Source organism: Fistularia commersonii, chromosome 9 (assembly GCF_037954325.1).
Source record: "Fistularia commersonii isolate RoL2024-O1a breed Wild chromosome 9, RoL_Fcom_v1.0, whole genome shotgun sequence".
Classification (NCBI taxonomy): domain Eukaryota; kingdom Metazoa; phylum Chordata; class Actinopteri; order Syngnathiformes; family Fistulariidae; genus Fistularia; species Fistularia commersonii.
This window is the reverse complement of record NC_141292.1, coordinates 10,557,273-10,576,395: the sequence shown is the minus strand read 5'-3', so window position 1 is coordinate 10,576,395 and position 19,123 is coordinate 10,557,273. Positions and strand designations below refer to the sequence as shown.

At 42.9% G+C, this 19,123-nt stretch overlaps 1 protein-coding gene across 8 annotated transcripts in view; it reads right to left on the bottom strand.

Moving 5' to 3' along the window:
* Positions 1-19,123, bottom strand: part of strbp (spermatid perinuclear RNA binding protein) — a 79,291-nt gene that overhangs the window by 11,236 nt on the left and 48,932 nt on the right. For 6 of the 8 annotated variants that reach the window (XM_086152431.1, XM_086152432.1, XM_086152430.1 and 3 more), the window contains exons 4-15: positions 16,105-16,358; positions 15,295-15,466; positions 11,525-11,810; positions 8,468-8,586; positions 7,487-7,582; positions 5,899-6,010; positions 5,099-5,196; positions 3,453-3,558; positions 3,262-3,345; positions 2,263-2,471; positions 403-555; positions 97-231 (exon numbers count right to left, since the gene is read on the bottom strand). In XM_086152431.1, coding sequence (XP_086008557.1) covers positions 97-231; positions 403-555; positions 2,263-2,471; positions 3,262-3,345; positions 3,453-3,558; positions 5,099-5,196; positions 5,899-6,010; positions 7,487-7,582; positions 8,468-8,586; positions 11,525-11,810; positions 15,295-15,466; positions 16,105-16,358 — 1,824 coding nt within the window. The remainder of the gene's footprint in view (positions 1-96; positions 232-402; positions 556-2,262; positions 2,472-3,261; positions 3,346-3,452; positions 3,559-5,098; positions 5,197-5,898; positions 6,011-7,486; positions 7,583-8,467; positions 8,587-11,524; positions 11,811-15,294; positions 15,467-16,104; positions 16,359-19,123) is intronic. The other 2 variants (XM_086152434.1, XM_086152435.1) reach the window with 1 other exon arrangement.

Here is a 19,123-nt window from a genome sequence, read left to right as displayed (position 1 = left end):
TTGAGGCTGCATACCTCTTCCTCTGCAGCTGCCAGTCTGAGTGTGTGCGCCTTGGATTTTTTCCGCAGAGCATCAGCGTGTATGCAAATGTCTCACCTCCATGACAAAACGTTTGTCGTGGCTGCCTCCACTCTCGGATATCAGCTCGTACTTGAGGCCTCTCCTCTTCTCGTTTAGCTCCATGACGGGGTTCTTCCCGCTGGCAGTCAGAATAGGACCCTGAGTTCGCACCTTGGGAGCGAAGAGGTTAACACGTTAACACTATGGTGTGTGTGTGTGTGTGTACATCTTTACAAAGCTGCCAATTTTAATTTAAAGTTTTGAATTAATTCTAATTTCAAAACAAAAAATGTCAGACTGTGTATCTGCACTCTTCTTCATAGGCTTGTCTTAACCCCCCACCTCCAGCGTGTTGGAGCTGTCCGAGGAGTGCGTTGGATTATTGCTTGAGTGTGTGGACGTCTCGCTCTTCCCCTCTCCGTCCGACTTCTCGTCTGAACTCATGGGGTCCAGGTCCGAGTCAAATCCTGTCGGGTAACCCATTGCCTGCAGGACCTGGAGTGGGAGGAGGAGGAGGGACAGAAAAGGATGTGGGAGGATGAAACAAATGCAAATACTAATGCTCTCCAAAAATAAAATGTGCTTTTTAAGGGCATTTTTAGGTGGTGTGACACACCGAACTCTGTATGTTACATGCAGGTGTCTGTTTTGGAATTGAGAATTCTATATTTTATTAATTGTTTTCATTGAATGGAAATGACATATGAGAATGAAGTGTCAATAGAAGTTTCATTTTATTATATATCATGTGGATTATGAGGCCTACATGCTATTATAGCTATTATGACTATTACAACAGTCTCCACTAGTAAGATTCCTTTGGTTGACATGCTTAAGTCTTGATATTGTTATTTTGAAAACAGCAATTAAATCACTAACAACAATTAATACTTCAATTTCAAATACATGACAATCAGTATCTGTTGGCATTTGAGGAATTCACAGTTTTTTCAAAAACGTGGATCATGCACCACACAACAGCCACTTCCTATACTAATCTCTTAAAATAATTTCTTAATTTATTCTGGACAATTAGCACAGTTAATTTTTTATTGATTAATAAATATACTTGGAGTGAACCTCAGCTGTTTATCCACAACATATCGCAGGGGGAGGACTGCCTTTAAACCCAACCATGGAAGACTGGGCAAGACCCCAATCTCCTTAAATCCTGGAAATTCCACTGATTTCAAATATTAAGCTTTTAATGGTAATGCGACCTATAAATATAGATTTATGGCACATTTTCGCTCTTTATCATGACACTGCATTTTAAACTTTCCTCCAGGAAAACAGTAAAAATTTCTATGTGTTGTCTGGACTCTTCCAGTTTTTGAGGGTGCAAGTAGAATTATGGTGTACAGGTTGATTTAAAGAAAGAAAAAGGGTGACACGTTGCACATAGCATTATATATCCAGGAAAAAGGCCCATCCAAACTGTGGATATGCCTGGTATAATTTCAGCTACTTCAATGAAGCAAATAAGCAATAACCATTGACATAAATTACATGTAAGTAGAAAAAAGACAACAAAAAACCCATCCAGTGTTTGTATTATTGCAATACATTGTCAGCACTGAGATGCTTTAATTTAATCTGCCTCACTAAAAGGCTACCATACAGCTATTCCATTAATGAGTCCTCGACAGCTCAGAGAGCGGCGGGGTGATTCGAACCATCACACAGGCTGAGGAGAAAACAAGAACCATGTTTTTTTGAGATAAGTAGGTGGGCTCATGTGAGTGAGTGAGTGACAGGGAGCAAGGGAGAGAGAGAGAGAAGGAGAGAGAGAGAGAGAGAGAGAGAGAGAGAGAGAGAGAGAGAGAGAGACGGGGCAGAAAGAGAGATCATAAGTTGGGCACATGTGAGAAGAAAGTGAGTGAGACGTGGAATGAAAACAGGGAGAGATGGGGTGAAAGAGCCTTTTATGGGAAGGGAGCCGATAGCGGATTATCCCAGCTCTGTGCTCTGGAGAGCCTCTTTGTTCACCACCACTTTGGGATTACATGGATTTGCCCACCTCCGTCCTCCATCTCTTCACACACACACACACACACGGCCTCTCAGAACCAATCGGTGTACATGAGAACATATCGGTAGATGCAGGCCGATTTGGCGGAACCCGAAGCTTAGAGGCTTTCACACATGGTCAATCTGTATACCTCACGATATGTGCCCCTCTCCCCAAGAACGCCAGCTTACCTTGACAGCCACGTGGAGCTTGGCGGTCTTTTTGGAGGACCCGGATGCCTCGTATATGGTTCCGTCCAGATCAACAGACATGGTGAAAACCGGGGCGTGAACCGGGCCCGACTGGGACAGCAGGCGATACTGCAGTCCCGGCCGGATCTGGTTCAACCGCATCAGGGCGTTCATTGGCTGATTGGAGTCTATTGTCTTGTTGTCCAGGACTAAGGACACCGTGGATGGTTGCAGGAGAGAAACAAAATATACATATATATTTTACAAAGTCTTAACCTGCACTGAGACACTGCACGTAATAAATGACAGGAGCATTATCAACTCAGCTGCATGATAAATACTGGTGCCTCCCTGTTTTCTTTCCCGTTCAATCACTTTTCTGTGGTTTGCCAATATCTAAAAACGCCTCTTAGCTGTGCTTTACCCTCCCCTTGTATGAAGAAAGAGCTGTGGAGGGCTGGCCAGCCTGCTAAAACATCAGCAATCAATACCATTGATCTGCATCATAGGGATGCAAGGAGGGTAGATGGGAAAGAAAAGAGGAGGGAGAAAAAAAAACAGAAAAGCGAGCGTTGCCAGTCGACAGAGCCCGACCGCTTCCATCTCTCTGTTTTCAGGGGCCAAGAGAGATTTACAGTCTTTCCGCAGAATGAGAGAGAAAAGTTTGAAAATAATGGGAAATCAATTAGGAGGTAGAAGACAGACACCGTGCAGAGTTTTACGTTATTTAAAACAAAATATTGAATTGGCGAACGCTCGGGTGTTGTGCGCATTTAATCCTTCTCTTTTGTCATTTTAAGGGCAGGGATTTCAGAATTTCAGAATTTTTCTAGATAGTTCTATGTATTTGAAATATGACTCCTTTCTGTCCAACACAGAACACACAACTTAGTAAGAAAAGAATAAGAAGCTGAGCGACATGAACACTCAACATGGATACATGGATGTGGGGCGACATAATGTGAAAAGCTTGAGCAACAATTTTCCTCCTTTTTGTACCTTTTCTTAGATTCCTCTTCATCTTCTTGATGAGGTCTTTGTCATCCATGGCTCCATCCTCATACGGCCTCTTCAGCCCCAAACCTAAAGAGAGAGTACAAATACACTGAGGAAGACCATTCCCAATGAAAAAAATGCACCAGTTAATGTTGAGATGAGCAACAGCCCAATGGGCGGGTGGCCAGACACACCTTCTTTATCGGACCATGGGTATTTCTGCAGGGGTTTATTTGAGGGGAGGGGCTCCATCTCCAATACCTTGTAGATCTGTCCGAACGCCATGAGCCTGAGAGCGTGCTGAGAGACACAAAGGAGTGAAAAAAATGCAAACTATGAATCAATCATGCAAATGGTACTAAATTAAACCGTCGGGATGTCTGGATCTTTGCAGTGGGATTTTTTTACAAGTTCTTGATGATTTCATCAGGAATTCCCCGACATGCCACTGCCTGTCTTTACTTTCAGTTATACGCATTTGATCAAATTTGAAGTCTTTAAGCAATTTAAAGTGCTTCTGTAGAAAAGAAAAAAAGCCAGAGCAGGAGAGTTAATGAGACAAAAAAGTTAGGCAGCTTTATGATTAATTATGTCATTATCTGGCAAAGCATGTGAACACAAGCGGGTTTTTGGATGATTATGTACTGAATTTGCAAAGGATTTATATTCTTAAGTAAACCTCCTAACCCTCAGTACTCAGTTACAATCTCCCATCATTACACCATATTATGACGGCGTAAAAATTATAAGTCATGAAAAACTAATGATCTTCACCTTCCTGTGGTTCTTGGATCGTGTGCAATGTATAGCTAACCAACCAAAACAAGCCAGCAAACAAAAATAACTAATCCTAATATTGGGGTATTTCAGCCTTAATCAAATCCTGCAAGAAAAAAAGAACTGTGTTCCTCACCTCATCTGTGAAGCTGTAAATAGTGGAAAAGTACTTGCAAAAATAAAAGGGTGCTGTGAATTTGTATACTTTTGAGTTCGGTGTAAAGTGTCTCAATTTGGATTCTGCACTGAGGGGCTAAAAATGTTACAGAGCTCTCTTGTTGATTCACAGGGTGTGGAACTGATGTCCACCCAAGGACACGGAGTAGGACTGCTACATAACCAGAGTAGCCCTGCTTTTAAAAATTCCCCCATCAAATATCAATACTATCGGCTGACCCTCTGACTGGTAGGTGCGCATGTTATTTATTAGCAGCTGCACGCAGGCGGTAGATGGAGGCCAATGACCAGAGCGGCATAGCGCCTCTGCTAATATGAATCCATTAGTGAGGTAGAGTGTCTCCGATATTCATGAGGCTCAGTGTAGCTCATTGACAGAACAGCTTCCTCTCTCCTATCTGCTCTTGTATCTGCTTCAATACAATTATCCCCATTGACATTCCAGCCTCGTTCAGGCTGCCTTCAAAGGAAATGGACAGCAGGCTTCGCTAAGACACCCGGCTTAGAGGCTGCCTGGCTCGGTCCAATGTGTGTGTGTGTGTGCGTGAGGTACATGACGGTGAACACGCACGTATAGTAAGCACAAACATTTACATGCAGACACACAAATACTGTCCTTTGGGTGTCAGGAATGGATTTATGGTTTCCGATGGCAGTTTCCCACACCGGTCATTAAAAATGCAGCTCCACACAGCTCTTTCTGGAGGTGCACTCACAAAAGTGTGTGTGTGCGCTGGGGGGTTGGAATAGCGGATGGGCTTTTTGTGTGTTAATAGGCATGATGCTTACTGATTCTTGCATGTTGACAGCTCAGGGCAAGCACAGCTGGATGATAACAGGATCTTTAAGTTGCAGTGTGTGTGTGTCTGTATGTGTGTTGTGTTACCTGTGCACTGTAGGTAATGACCTCAGCCTGCTGGTTGGTTATGTTGGCTAGTGTGTTGGTTGGCTGTTTTTCACATGGATCGTGCAAACCTGGACCACCTGGAGGAGTGACAGAGGGGCAGACACACACACACACACATATACAAGCATAAGTAAGCACGCAAGCACAAAATCGCAGAGTCATTTAGTTTGATTTTAGCGTTAGCAGCTGCTGCTCAGAAACATTTTAATTGGGCTTCACCGTCACGACCGCACTGACAGGAATGAGAATGAATGAACTGATCAAATTGACTGCGAGCGCTTCACAGCTCTCATTTAAACATCAAAATCATATGACTGACTTGGTCGGTGCAGGTGGATGAATAGGCCGATGTCAGTGCAGTACAAGTTAAATTAAATAGGGACATTTCTTTACTTAAGCAAAAACCTCTCAAACATTTTAACTCTCATTCTTTTATTCAATAACATGGACTCCACTTTTTCTAATTAATATTCCCTGTCCTTTTTAATCCCCTCCCAGTTAGCTCCTAAACCTTGACAGACCTTTAACTCCAGGTTTATTATTGTTTTTTTTATATTGAAACTCCATTTATCAAATTGAATGAAATGGTGATGGGTTTTTGAATCTACATATTTATCAAAAGCATTACCACCAATAGACAGTGGAAAAAAGAGGACATGACAAGATTTGCTCATCTGCATTAATTAAAAATATTCCCCGGTGCTCTTTCGTGAACAGGAGTTACCAAAAGAACCCTCGGATAATCGTGTAAAATATATTCGTTTGGCACGGATCCCCACCTGGCAGCAGAATGCCTGAGGCCAGACACTCCATGACTCTGCGCAGGGCTTCTCCTGCCCCCAGAGGTCTGTTGCAGGTGGCTATGGCCTTCTCGCAGATAAGCTCTAGAGGCTGCATGCGCGCACACACACACACACACACACACACACACACACACACACACACACACACACACACACACACACACAAGAATGCACGAACACACACACACACACACACGAATGCACGCACGCACGCACACACACATGCGCACACACACACGCGCACAAAGAAAGGGAGACATTCATTTGGATGGAGGCAATATTCATACAGATCACCATTTCCAACATGGTAAACATTTTCAATTTGTGTGATTAAGTTTGTTGTGTATAACTTATGAACTATTACATAGCTTTAAAAAAAAAAAGAAGGCATTTTAAGCCCCATCATTTATTCAAATTGACTCCCAAATCTTGATGATCCCGGTATTGCTGTTCTGTAGCACTGTTGTTGTAACATCATGACTGAGAAATACCATCACAACTTTTTCTGAAGATACTACTTGACTCGCGCTCCTCGTCTCTGGTTTGACAATTAATGAAGTGGACAGTAGACAAACCAAGCCGAAGACCCCAGGGGTGACGTTTCATCCCAAACATCCCATAGCGAATGTAAAGCGGAGGCAGATTAACACACTTGTATGAACACTTGGGCAAAAATACTTCAGGAAGAATATGACAAACACAATGCCTCCCTGAGCAGCTGATTCAAGGCATGAACTTCGGTTCTGAACACCTTTCCGTCTCAGTTATCCCCGCTGACTGTGACAACTATTGGTGGGTTTTACTACCTCATTAGCATAAACAGATGATTAAACACCAGATCAGAATCACAAATCTGAATATATGCAAGATGCACAATGTTCATTCAAGCTACCTGTCAAGAATCAGTTTGCGCAGCACCACCACACCAGTTAATCAAGATAATTTCATCTGGTTCTTCTCAGTTCATTTGGGTGACAGTTTTGTCTAAATAATTAAAGGCCCTTTTAAAGTCAGTGCTACCATGACAGATTTCCACCGCAGTTTGGAATATGGGCATTATTTGGCACAATAACAATTATTCTTATTGTCAATAATGGACACCTGCTGACGACAGGGAAACAGCTGAACAAATGCCCATCAGCCTACAACAGCATCTGAGGATGATATGGTTGAGGATGGGTGTGAAATTCTCTAGATTCATCCAAAAAAACATGAACTGTTACAATTAATCAGCATTCTTTGATCTGGACTTTCTTACTGAGTTTCCTCCCTGTTAAAAAATTTGACTACTCTGAATCCGTTAGTTAGAGCTTTGACAAAAATAAATTTTAATGAAATATATCCTTGTTACATTACACTGGACTGGTGTGGGATGCTCTGGTTTTCACCATCACATTTGGTCAACGGGTAAACAAGTCCCAACATTTGAATGAGAAAAGACAGCAAAAACATTCTGAAGGAGACTTGAAACAATAACATCCTCAGAGGTTCAAAGACCTGAAGACATTACATTTCATAGCATCAACATGCAACATACACCATGCACGTACAAAAGAAGACTCACCCATCCTTTCAGAGGCTCCCAGATAGGATTGCTATTGCACATGTCTCTGAGTATCCTGAGAACGATAACACACGACTTGAGCCCGTTCACTCGAGCCTGGGAGCAACGGAGAGGAAAAGATGGAGGGAAGCGAGAGGGAAGAATGAAGAGAAAATAAAGAACGGGGAGGGTGGGAGGGAGACACATTGACTGCGGGGGCCACGGTTTGGACAATCATTTACAGATAACATCATGCCATACTGAAGGATCAATCCAAAATCCTGAGCTCCCCCTATTGAAGTTACTTTATGAGACTGAACATGGCTTAGTTAACCCTGTGATTTTTATTTCTCCCCCTCTCCCTGGTCTGCAGTAAACAACATTGAGACCCTGTGTATTGTTTGTCAGTAAGGGGGAGTGAGTCAGATGGGGGTATAAGGGAGGGACTCAGAGGGAAGCACTGACAAACTGTACAGAGCAGGCAGGCTCACATAAGAGCAAAAAAGAAAAACAATTTAACAACTGCTTTTGTAGCCCTATGACGCTTTGAACAGAAATCTCCCCCGTTTCAGACTGAAACCATGAATGTAATGAGGTTTGATTGTATTATTAGCAGGGTTGGGCAATTATACGGTTTATATACAATTTGATAAAATCAAAGAAATTAGATAAAATCAGTTAAATATCATTTTTTCTGATCACCCAACCCTAATTATTAGCAAGAGTTTTCTCCTTGATTTCAATGAACAGCATCCTCCATATTGCATGAGCTTTGAAAAGGAGAATTCAAATCACCCACAGGGTTTTTTTTGCCCTGCCTTATATCATTTTAAAGTCAGCTTAAATTTAGGTTAATAATATATCCATCGCACTTGCATGAATTCTTCATTAGTCTAGAGAGAATGGGAATGATAATGATAACGGCCAAAATTTTAGGCTATAGTAAATCGTCAGGCTACAATAAGCATTGGGCAGGAAGACAGGAAGTGAGTGGGTGCCGACCTGGAACCACTTGGCGTGTCGCAGCGCTGCCAGGGCCAACAGACATCTGTGTCTATCCAGCACCTCCCCCTCCTCCTCCTCCTCCTCTGCCTCCACTCTCTGCGCAGCAGCACCCAACACTGCCACAAAACAATAACAACCCAAATATAGCAAACGTGAAAACACACACACATCGTGTCCTCTGTGTGTGTGTTTGATTCACTGTGTGTGTGAATGCGAGCGGACACACGTGAGTTTTTTTTTTTTTTTTTTTTTCGCCGTGAATGCCCACATACACGCACACATGCATGGATACTTGGTACATACAAGGTGCTTTTCATGCCATAAACTTGTTCCTCTTCTCGTGGAAAGTGTTTACTCTGCAGTTCACAGATCTGCGATGAAGGCCTACGAAGGGCCTCATCGCCACTGAAATGGTGCGTCGGTTTCAACACGGGTCAGTTCACGCATGTGAAATCTGCATCACGAGCTCGGTCAAGATGCGCTGACCCTTCCGGCACACAGACGTGTTGAAAGTTGCACACAATTCCATGTCAATTCTAAGTTTTTACGTCCATCAAGTTGTGGGCGAATCAGTGAATTGGAGAGCAACCAGGGAAGAGAGAACTTTGTGGGATGGAAAGCCCCCACAGACATATGTCGAACAAATACCTAAGAAGTGTTTGGTTTACTTAATGCGGACATTGGGTACAGACGTACCAAAACCTTTTGTTTTTTTGTGCCCAGCAAAGTAAATCAATCTCTCCTTTTTGTATTTGTAGAGGATTCCGTGTATTTTGATCCAGTCTACGCCAGGCAGGAGTCAAAATAGTGGCTTGTTTAACTTCTGGATTACTTGAGGTATACTCCATTTCACATGGCTGATAGAGAAATGGTGCGGAGAGACAGACTCAGCACCCTGTCTGGGCAAACATAGAATCAAACACTCAGACAGAGGAACTGAAAAGAAAGAAAATCTACAGTGGACCGGCCCAGTCGGAGACAAACACAACACAAGATGGATCGAGCCAGGGTTAAGTCAAAGCGTCGTGATAGGTAGAAGAGGAGCAATCGTAAGCTTCTGGAGAACAGCGTTTGATTCATGCTGCCTAAACACATCAGACTGGTGGGATGACTACATTATGGGCTGCTCTATTGTTTGAGACAGAGAGAGGATCGGGTCTGTGATATGCAAGGCAAGCTGAATCAAATGCCACTGTGTATGAATGAGTGTGGTGTTTCGACAGGGTTTATCATAAGCGGTGACACACTAACACACTAAAGAGCCCTGATGTACTCCATGAAACACAATCAGGTAAATACTTTACTCATCCCTCCCCCATCCAGGAGAAAATCTAGCAGTGTCCACATGAAGTGTGAAATCTGAAAAAATGCGTCGGTTCACCCCAGATGATCTCGGCGCTAAAATGCTGTTATCTCAACCTAGGTTTGACCCTGACACACACACAGTGTCAGGGCTTGTTTTGGAAATGTGTACTGCTGGATGACCAGAGTTGGCAAAAAATGGTCTCAGCTGCAATTGAGATCACTGCTGAAAGTGGATCGTTGTCTTTCTCCTCTCGCTTGTCCTCCCTTGGTTTCTCTCCACTGCTTCATTGCCTGCAATCTCACTTGCCATTCTTCTTTCATCATCTCATCCTGTGTTTCACACACTGTCTTCTGCCTAATTCCCCATTTGAAATCTTCTTTTCCACTCACTGCCATGAGAGCGCCCTCTCTGCTTATGTGCCACCACACAAAAAGTGTGTCTTACTGATTCTGCACCAGACGGAATTTAACTCGACACACGTTTGGGAAATGCATGACACAAAAACGCCATTGCATGAAATGTTGATTGAAGTGGCGGATAAAATGAACAAGAGCAATTCTGAATCCATACATCCAACGGGAATAAGAAAGCATTATCAATCCGTCTTGGAGCACTGAAGAAGCTGCCGTCTCTGCACACATGAGACTCCCAACAGCTATATTCCTTTGCTCTTAATAGCATTTTGCATCAGGTTAATGGATTTGAGTGTCTTCCTAGATGTTTCATGTTTCAAATGAAGCAGCGGCCGGTATAAATGGAGTAATAAAAGGTGGCGACATTGGACAACTCCACTTAAATAGTGCCAGAGAGTGTGCCAGCCCATGTGCCAATGTATTAGCAACTCTGTTAGGTTAATAGGTATGATCAACCTTCATCCCCAGAACCCCACTGGTGGAGGGGGGTAGTATCTGAGTAAGGCGACAGATATATTTGACAGATAAAGTGACAGATATATTTATGTCTCAGGTTCAAATGACTGAACGCGGGTGAATGCCAATAGCCTCTTTTTGGTAGGTGTGTGCATGTGTGTGTGTGTGTGAGAGCGCAAATCCAATTGGTCTTCCGCACCCCGCCACAGTATCGGCATGATGTACAGCTAACCTTCATGCTATCTCTCATCTCCCTCTGAGACCCGAGTGTCTGCTTGGATGGGGGCCAGGATGGATGGGCAGCTCGCTACTGCTGGTTATTGATTTTGCCGCAGTCCTGGCCTTGCTTCCCTGTCCTACCACCCACTACCAATTATAGCCACTTCCTGCTTCCATGAATTGGGTGGGGGGGGGATCCCTTTTGGACTCCGGGTGGTAATAATAACACATACTCATGTCTCATTGGTTATACTGTATCTGTCACCTTTTTTTCTCCATCAAGCTTTAAATTTCACAACTTCATTATTTACCTGTTGAAATTAGATCTATAATGTGAATCTTTCAGCCAACACCCCCATTTTAATAATTGAAATTCTTCTCTCTGCTCCTTTTGTTTTGTCAAGGGCTTAATTCTAAATTGCTTGCGTCTTCTGTAGCATGGGAAGGATCAAATACATGTAAAATACGGTTTATGTGTCAGTTTAAGTGGTATAAATGTCTTGTTTGAAAAATGATTTCAGTGCTACGCTCTTGGTTAGATACAAAAAATTGTCCATGTAGAGATCAGTACAGCGCATTAGCATGTAATGTACGATTAGCCGTATGAATTTTAATGCATTGTCTGTGAAACTCCTGCATCATCCTCAACTCCCTGTGTACCTGAAACAATTTCCTCTTCCTGTTCCTCTTCACCATCCTCCACATCCTCCTCCTCCTCCAGCTCATCCTGCTCCTCCTGCTCCTCCTCTCGCTCGTTGCCATCCAACTCTTCCTCCTCCTCCTCCTCTTCCTCCTCCTCTTCATCCATTTCTTCCTCCTCATCTTCCCTCATGGCTGGTGAGGTGAGAGTGATCTTCAGTGTGAGTTTAGGTTCTGTCATGGTTTGTACTAGGATGGCCGCCTCAGGCAAAGAGCTGGAGACCAAGTATTTCTCTGCTGTCAGCTTCTGTCATGTGACAAACACATAAAGATGGATAGTCAGAGGCCCAGGTCACATGACTTGGTACAATCAGGACAGCAGATGCAAAAATAATAGAATCAATTAATATGAGTAATACACACACACACACACACACACACACACACACACACACACATACAAAAACTATTCAGCCCCACAGGCACCTTAGTTAATAATATAAAGAGGCCTATGTTTATGAGAATGGAATTGGTTTCTTTATAACACAATCAAAAAGAAATAATGGACAGCAAAACCCAATGAGAATAGGACAAAACAAAACTGAAAAGTATTTAAACTTTTTAAAACTATGGTGAAACATTTTTCAATTTTGCAATTAAAATAAACGTCTGATTTAAAATTCACACGGCTAAAACTTTTCTGGGTCAAATGTTTTATATGTGACCTAAAGGATTTGCCATCAAATTAATTAAGATTGAGGTTCCAAAACCCTTCCCCCTCCTTCTATATCCTACAGTCAACAACCAAAGCTGACAGTAACCATTCACGATGTGTACGGAAAGGTTTAAGGTTTATAAAAATCGAACTATAACAATGGTTACTACGTTTTAATATCATAAACCATATGGCAAGAACAGCGTCAGTCAAAAGAATAACTGGTTGGGATTGAGAATCACAGAGCTCTTCGATATAGTGTGTTCCGCTACCTGAGAGGTGAGTAAATTCTTGCTGATACTCAGACGAAGTACCCACTTTGATATTTAACCAAGAGTAAGGACGATGGGTACAGTTGATTGATGGCAACTGTGAGTGAAAGAGGGATTAGTACTTGACATCTTGTTCTTCTTCCTCTACATAGACTCTCAGTCTTACAAAACCTTTGACCCCTCTGCCCTCTGGCACAGAATCTTGGACAGGAAGGTGGGTTACGTGGACTTTACAGGACACCTAATCCTCTACAAGGAAATGTTTCGCTACCTAGATGGCCATCATTGGTTGGACAAGAGACACGAGGCCATGCCACTGCATGAGACCACATTCTATACTGCATGTATCACAGTTCTTCATATTTGAGATAGATGCAAATAATCAGTGAAGAGCTGTAAAAAAAATATAGCATACAGTGAGCCAAAAAAGGCCAAGGGGACAATCGATAAATGAAAATCAAAACAATGTTTGCATAATCAATTAGGTCAATAAGTGAAACCACTTGCAGAACATATAGTGCCCGTTAAATTCTGATAATTTAGATAATTCTGTTTGTGTAATTGTTGGAACCAGAGAATCACTCCAACTGGAACGCCGTTCCATTGTCACATTCCTGTTGTCTGACAGCGAGTCAAGGACTTAGTCATTGTGGTTCGGGACAAGATCAAGTGCAGCAGGTTCTTCAAGGTTAGTGGAGCAGGAATTGCAATGTTCTACATCCAAAGGGGGTTTGGGGCTGTGGGGTGGAGATGGAAAAGACAGACATAAATGTCCAACTGAAGTTGGACTATAATGGAGCCGCTCTTAGGCTACAGACTCTTGCATGATTCGTCATTCTGACTTTTTTTCTTCTTATCTTGGTGCCCACCCCCTCCCACAGTCCCTTTTCTCGTGGGAATGTGGAAACTGAGAACAGCTGAACTCAGCAGAAGCCGTGCGTGACCCTCCCAACTTAGAGACAACACTGAGACGCTTTGAGCCATAGTGTGCTAATTTCACTCATCCTTTTTAGAAATGACTTGATCCATTCGATCCTTCAACCGCTTGCTGCACACACGCACCCATTGGAAATGGGTAGGTATGCATACATCAGATCAGATCACATACTAAAAACCATGACCTCATGTTTTTAGTGCCTCTTTATGGCCTATGTGGTTGTGAGTGACACACAGGCGTTTAAGGCAGAGATTAGAAACCATAGATCGAGTGAGCAGCTAACTAAAGCTGGCTTGGTGGCCCGCCAGGCGTGCTCTAAACAGGAGAGTACATGTATGTGTATGTGTATGTTACTTTTACTCTGTAAGAGAGCAGTGAGTCGCAGACGGCCCGTCCGTATTCTATTTGACTCTGATGAGAAAATCAGAACCTCCAGTCGCTGAGCCGAGGCAAGAGATTACTCCCTTAGCCGCACACAGCTGCACACACATACACACACACTCACTCATGCCATGTAGCTAAAGGGAATTAGGAGAGGCATTTGGGCAGAACCTATTTATTGAATAATTTTGGAAAGGCACAACGGGGCGGAAAGATATTAGCGCATTAATTTCAACAGCTAAATTCAGATTTTTTTGCAAAGGCAGCAGACAGCCCCTGACATACATTTCCGTTGTTAAATAAGTAGTAATACTGATGTTCTACTACCTCAGTGGTGGAACAAACTCCCAGAAGCAACAAGACTAGCATCGTCTCTCTCAACCTTCAAGAAACAGGTAAAAACGTTTCTCTTTCAGGACTTTTTACTGCGCTGATGCCCCAGATCAGGTTGGCAGCAAGTTAGGCTATGCAGTGTGTGTGTGTGTGTCTGTGTGTACATTTGTGTGTCTCTGTCCAAAAAAAAAAAAAAAAAACCCTCACTAACCCAAGCTTACTGCTCTGTATATTTCCTGTGCATCGTGTATTTGCAAGTGTATTTGCAGTCCCTATGTCCTCTATTGTAAGTCGCTTTGGATAAAAGCGTCTGCCAAATGCAATGTAATGTAATGTAATGTAATGTTAGGGAGCATAATTCCTGACCGAAAAGGGAAACCGGAAAGTATAATGCAATTCGATTTCTAGGTCACTATAAAATTAAAAGCAAACAAGCACAGGACTGACTCAGTGTGTGTGTGTGTGTGTGTGGCAGGTGGTGTGTTTAGCATGTGTGTATGAACGTCAGCAGATTTGACTTCGGCACCAACGACATGTTAATGGGGCAACATGACACTGACATAGTGACGAGCGTATTAGTCACACATGACTCATACATACTAAAACACTTCTCAACCTCTCACTTGACGATAAAGCTGTCCCTCAGATACTTTTGACGATCAAATCCACAGCTCTCTCTCCTTTCCTCTCTCTCTCTCTCTAATTACACACAGCCTGCACGAGCTAGATGCTCAAACTGCGACGAGTCCGTCAGCTTCAAGCTGAGGCCCTGATGAGAAGAGTGAGTTTATTCAAAAGGCTTATTAAGTCAAGTTGGGGAGCACTGTTGGATGAAATGGTAATTTCCTTGAGTAATTTTTGGCAGATCATGTTGTTTCTTAAGCCTATGCATGTCTGAGCTGAGAGACACATAGAAACACTATCACAGCAGTCATGTAGTATCTGGGTATTACCCCCAAAACTCCACTTAAATCAGATTAAAATTAATTAGAGGAGAAATTCATTCAGATTAATGTAGAAATCACCATATAATCAGCATGAAAGTGCCTTAAAAACTGAGCATCGATGGATTTCCATCAATCTGAAAGCAAGCAGCTGGCCGGGAACAAGAGGCAGGAAGGAGAGCTGGTCTTTGACCTCAGTGGCATCTTACCTCGATCTGCGAGGGCAAATTTTGACAAACAGTGTCCAGCAGTGTCTGTGTGGGTTTGTCACGGCACATCAGCACCAGCTCCAGGTCCATGTCGCCTTTTATCAGGAGCCCTTTGGCCACCAGGCCGATTCTCATCACTCCGCAGAGCACTCCGCCACTGCTGCTCTCCCTGCTTCAAAAATAAAAAAGAAACTATCTGCATCCTTTGTTTTCCACACATAGAAACAAATAAACCAGGCCCAATATGATTGGGTCTAATATATCAATGCAGGGCAACGGGCAAGGGAAGTTTCCAATTTCTTTAGCTAACACGGCACAAAGCCAGCACTTACTGTGAAAACATTTTCAAAATAAATCAATATTTTGTGCAATATTCCCTTAGTCGCTGTGTGATTAGCAGCTGAAATGATAAGATGTCACTTACATATGAAAAATTATAACCAATGAGGTAAATCAAGACATTAATGAAAAGTAGTGAGCCCTTAGTCATGATATTAATGCATATATCATGATATAGTCGTCCGCGGGCCCTGAGTCCGGGGGCGAAATTCTCTGATTAATATTTTGTGGAGTTCCTAACACGTCAGTTGGCTTGGAGTTGTTGAAGAATGTCTACTTTTCAAACCATTACAAAACAAGGGAAAATAACCCCAGCATAGGCTTTGCAGAAGTACGCTCAATAAGTGATTGACACAACTTCACGGCAAGTTATAGATATATGATCCATGCATTTCCGTAAAAGAACAATATGATGATGAAATTGACATTTAAAATCAGTGATACTCATTCTATGTGTGACTTCCATCCCACCTATAGCTGTCGTCAATTTCGTCCGCAGGCGCGTCGCTGGCCTCCTCCTCTTCTGTGCTGTCTGCTGGTTGGCTATCCACTTGGCTGTGGACATTGGAGCTGCTCTGATCCAGCCAATCGGAGACCTGCTTGAGGGCGCACTCCACAGTGGACACCAACGATTGCACGGCCTCCAGTTCGTGAGAGGACGGGTAGATGGTGGAATGTTTGGCCATGACATGCCGGTCATCATTGCTGAAGGAGCGGAAGGACCTCTGAGGGAAAAGGAGGAAGAGATAGTTAGCACTCAAGTGGGACATTTTATTTCTTGAATAGACATGAAAGGCAATTTGTTAAACAAACATTCTTTTCAATTCTCTTTTTCTCAGATTTTTTTCGACAGTGTCTTCGAGCCATCAAACTAAAATCAAAAGAGTGAATGTAAAAATAAAATGGCTTTTTACTACACACACTAGGCCTAGGAATGTGTGCTTTCAGGCGAGTGTGTGCGGCACTGCTTTTCATTTATTTGTCACGTTTATGGAAGAGAAATCAATTTTCAGCTCACTGACAGCTCCTATTTAATGGTGGTGACCCTGGCACGCATGCACACACGGGCGGCAGAAATCCATCTGACCACCGTCCTCGTATAATTTCCACCTGTCCTAATTCAATCAGGATTTCTGGCCCTGGGAATTCAAGTCATCGCTTCAGTCTTTTTCATTAGCCTCCCCTTACTTTGCGGGCAGATATGAGGAGAAAAACCCAGGAAAGGAGGCGAACAGGTGGAAGGCATTAGAGGGGGAGCAGTGTGCTGAGGTGAAAACAGAAAAGGGGGGAGACCCAGGAGCCAGGAGGGAGGTCAGGATAGGGCAGGGAGGGCATTCTCTTTTTAAAAATTGTGGTTTTATTCAAATGTGGCTGGAAAAGAATAGACATTAAACACAGAAGCAGGTGCAAATAAGACCCTGGTGAATTGTCCTTGCAGTTGGGGTGTCTGCTTTTACACGCATTACTGTGAAAACATCATTAGCCGTCGACATCCTGCCAAGAGTCACAGTACTACAGCGAACAGTCGTCTCTTCAGTCATATAAATTTCATCACCAGGTATGAACAAATTTCATTTCAATGTAAAACCGGCAGGGAGGTAATCTTAATTCACTATTCGGGGGGAACAATTTGTAGTGTAACCTTGTCAATGTAATTATACTCTGAGTGCATCGTCATATATTATTGTGGCATCTGCGGCAATACACATGATGCAATTCTCTGAATGGGCTCAGTAGTCGAAATGCCCTACAGGAGCTAATTAATATATTACAAAGGCAGACACATTACTTCCTATTGAATTCTTCGTTGTGACAGTGAGAACCCCTTGGCTGATGTATCACTGCTTTATTCGGCGTGGATGTTCAGATAAGTATTGGAGAGTGTGGGGGTTGATGGTGGCGTTGTCAACAATCCAACTGTTTATCTTGTCTATCTTTAGTTTTATCTTGTTGATTGAAAGTCCAGGCAACTTGGCTTTCGCCTGTAAAATTAATGTCTTTACAATGACCTCTAGATCAGCAGGATTTTACAGACCCCTCAAAGGAATCAAGAGCTCAACAACGTCAACATTTAAATGTGGCTCAAGTATCCAGAGATTTATGATGTTTGATGTTTTTCACTCTCTGCGCTGGCTCTTAAACTCAAGAATCGGTGAGGGGCTAACATTTGCCGACATGGCCTTTTTGTCACAAATCTTTTGACTTAATTCTCACCACAGGGATCACTGCAGTTTGATTACGCTTTGTTTCCTTTATCACTAGACACCCCCAACCCCCTTGTTTTTTTTTTCTTTCAACAATGACAGTATTATATCAAAGAAAAACAATTAAGATTACAAGCTGTGAGGTTTTTTTTTCAAAACATCAAGGTGATAACCTCAATCTGCAGTGAGAGGTTCACTTTTTAATCGTTCTAGGTTATCGCAGGGTGCTGCGCAGCCCAGGGTGCATAATCCAGTCCAACATGCAGAGGGCTGCTCTCGACAAGCGGCAAAATAAACCTTCTTATCTCTAAGACACACATTTCCCTTTCTTCACCGCGTACATACACTTGTCTTTTGAACAAACCACACAGTGGGAATGCCGGCCCACTTGTGCACGCAATTTTCACACACACCACACACACACACACACACACACACACACCACACACACACACACACACACACATACACACACACACATACACACACACACACACATATGAGTACAGCACGGGCAGGATGACCTTTTTGGAAAGTTGTGGGGAGTGTGGCTCAAGCGCAACTATCAATAGACTTGAAATCCTAGGAACACCTGCATGCATGTAGCATGCACACGCATGTACACACACGCGCCATCCAATTCCTAATTGTACTGTTGACATTCTTGTTCCTTTGAGTGGGGAGATAGGGCCATTAAGAGAAAGGGAGACGAGCTCAGGACAATAACTGCAGCTCCTCTGGTGCAGGATGAGGAGAATGGTGACACATTTGTCAGGATTTAACAACCCCCCCCCCATAAGCCCTCCCTTTTCACTGCTCTCCGACACTGAGACACCGCAAACTCGAAAGACGTGGAGTGAATACTTCAATCTATGGAATCTACTATCTTTACATTGTGGTGTCACTAAGGACACGCATGGCTTCTTTTGACATTTCAAAAGCCATCAGTGCCCAGGTACATTCTCAGATGCCATCTTCAAATAGATCGCCATCACCGTTAGGATGCATCTGTCAAAAACTGCTTATCTTGTTTTTAGCGCATGGTGACAGACGGAGATAAAAAAAAACAAACAACCAAAACAGCTGTTTTGAAAAATGTAAATGGGTCATGAAACTAAATTACTGCTTTTCTTGTCAATTTGGTTTTAAATACTTGCAGGTCCGCAACTAATGAGTGTTATTGATGAATCTGAATAAAGACTTTGCGAAGGGTTGGGTGCTGTTATGGCTGAACATTACCTTTTTGGGAATAGCTTTTGATCTGTCATCTTCACATCAGCTAAGTC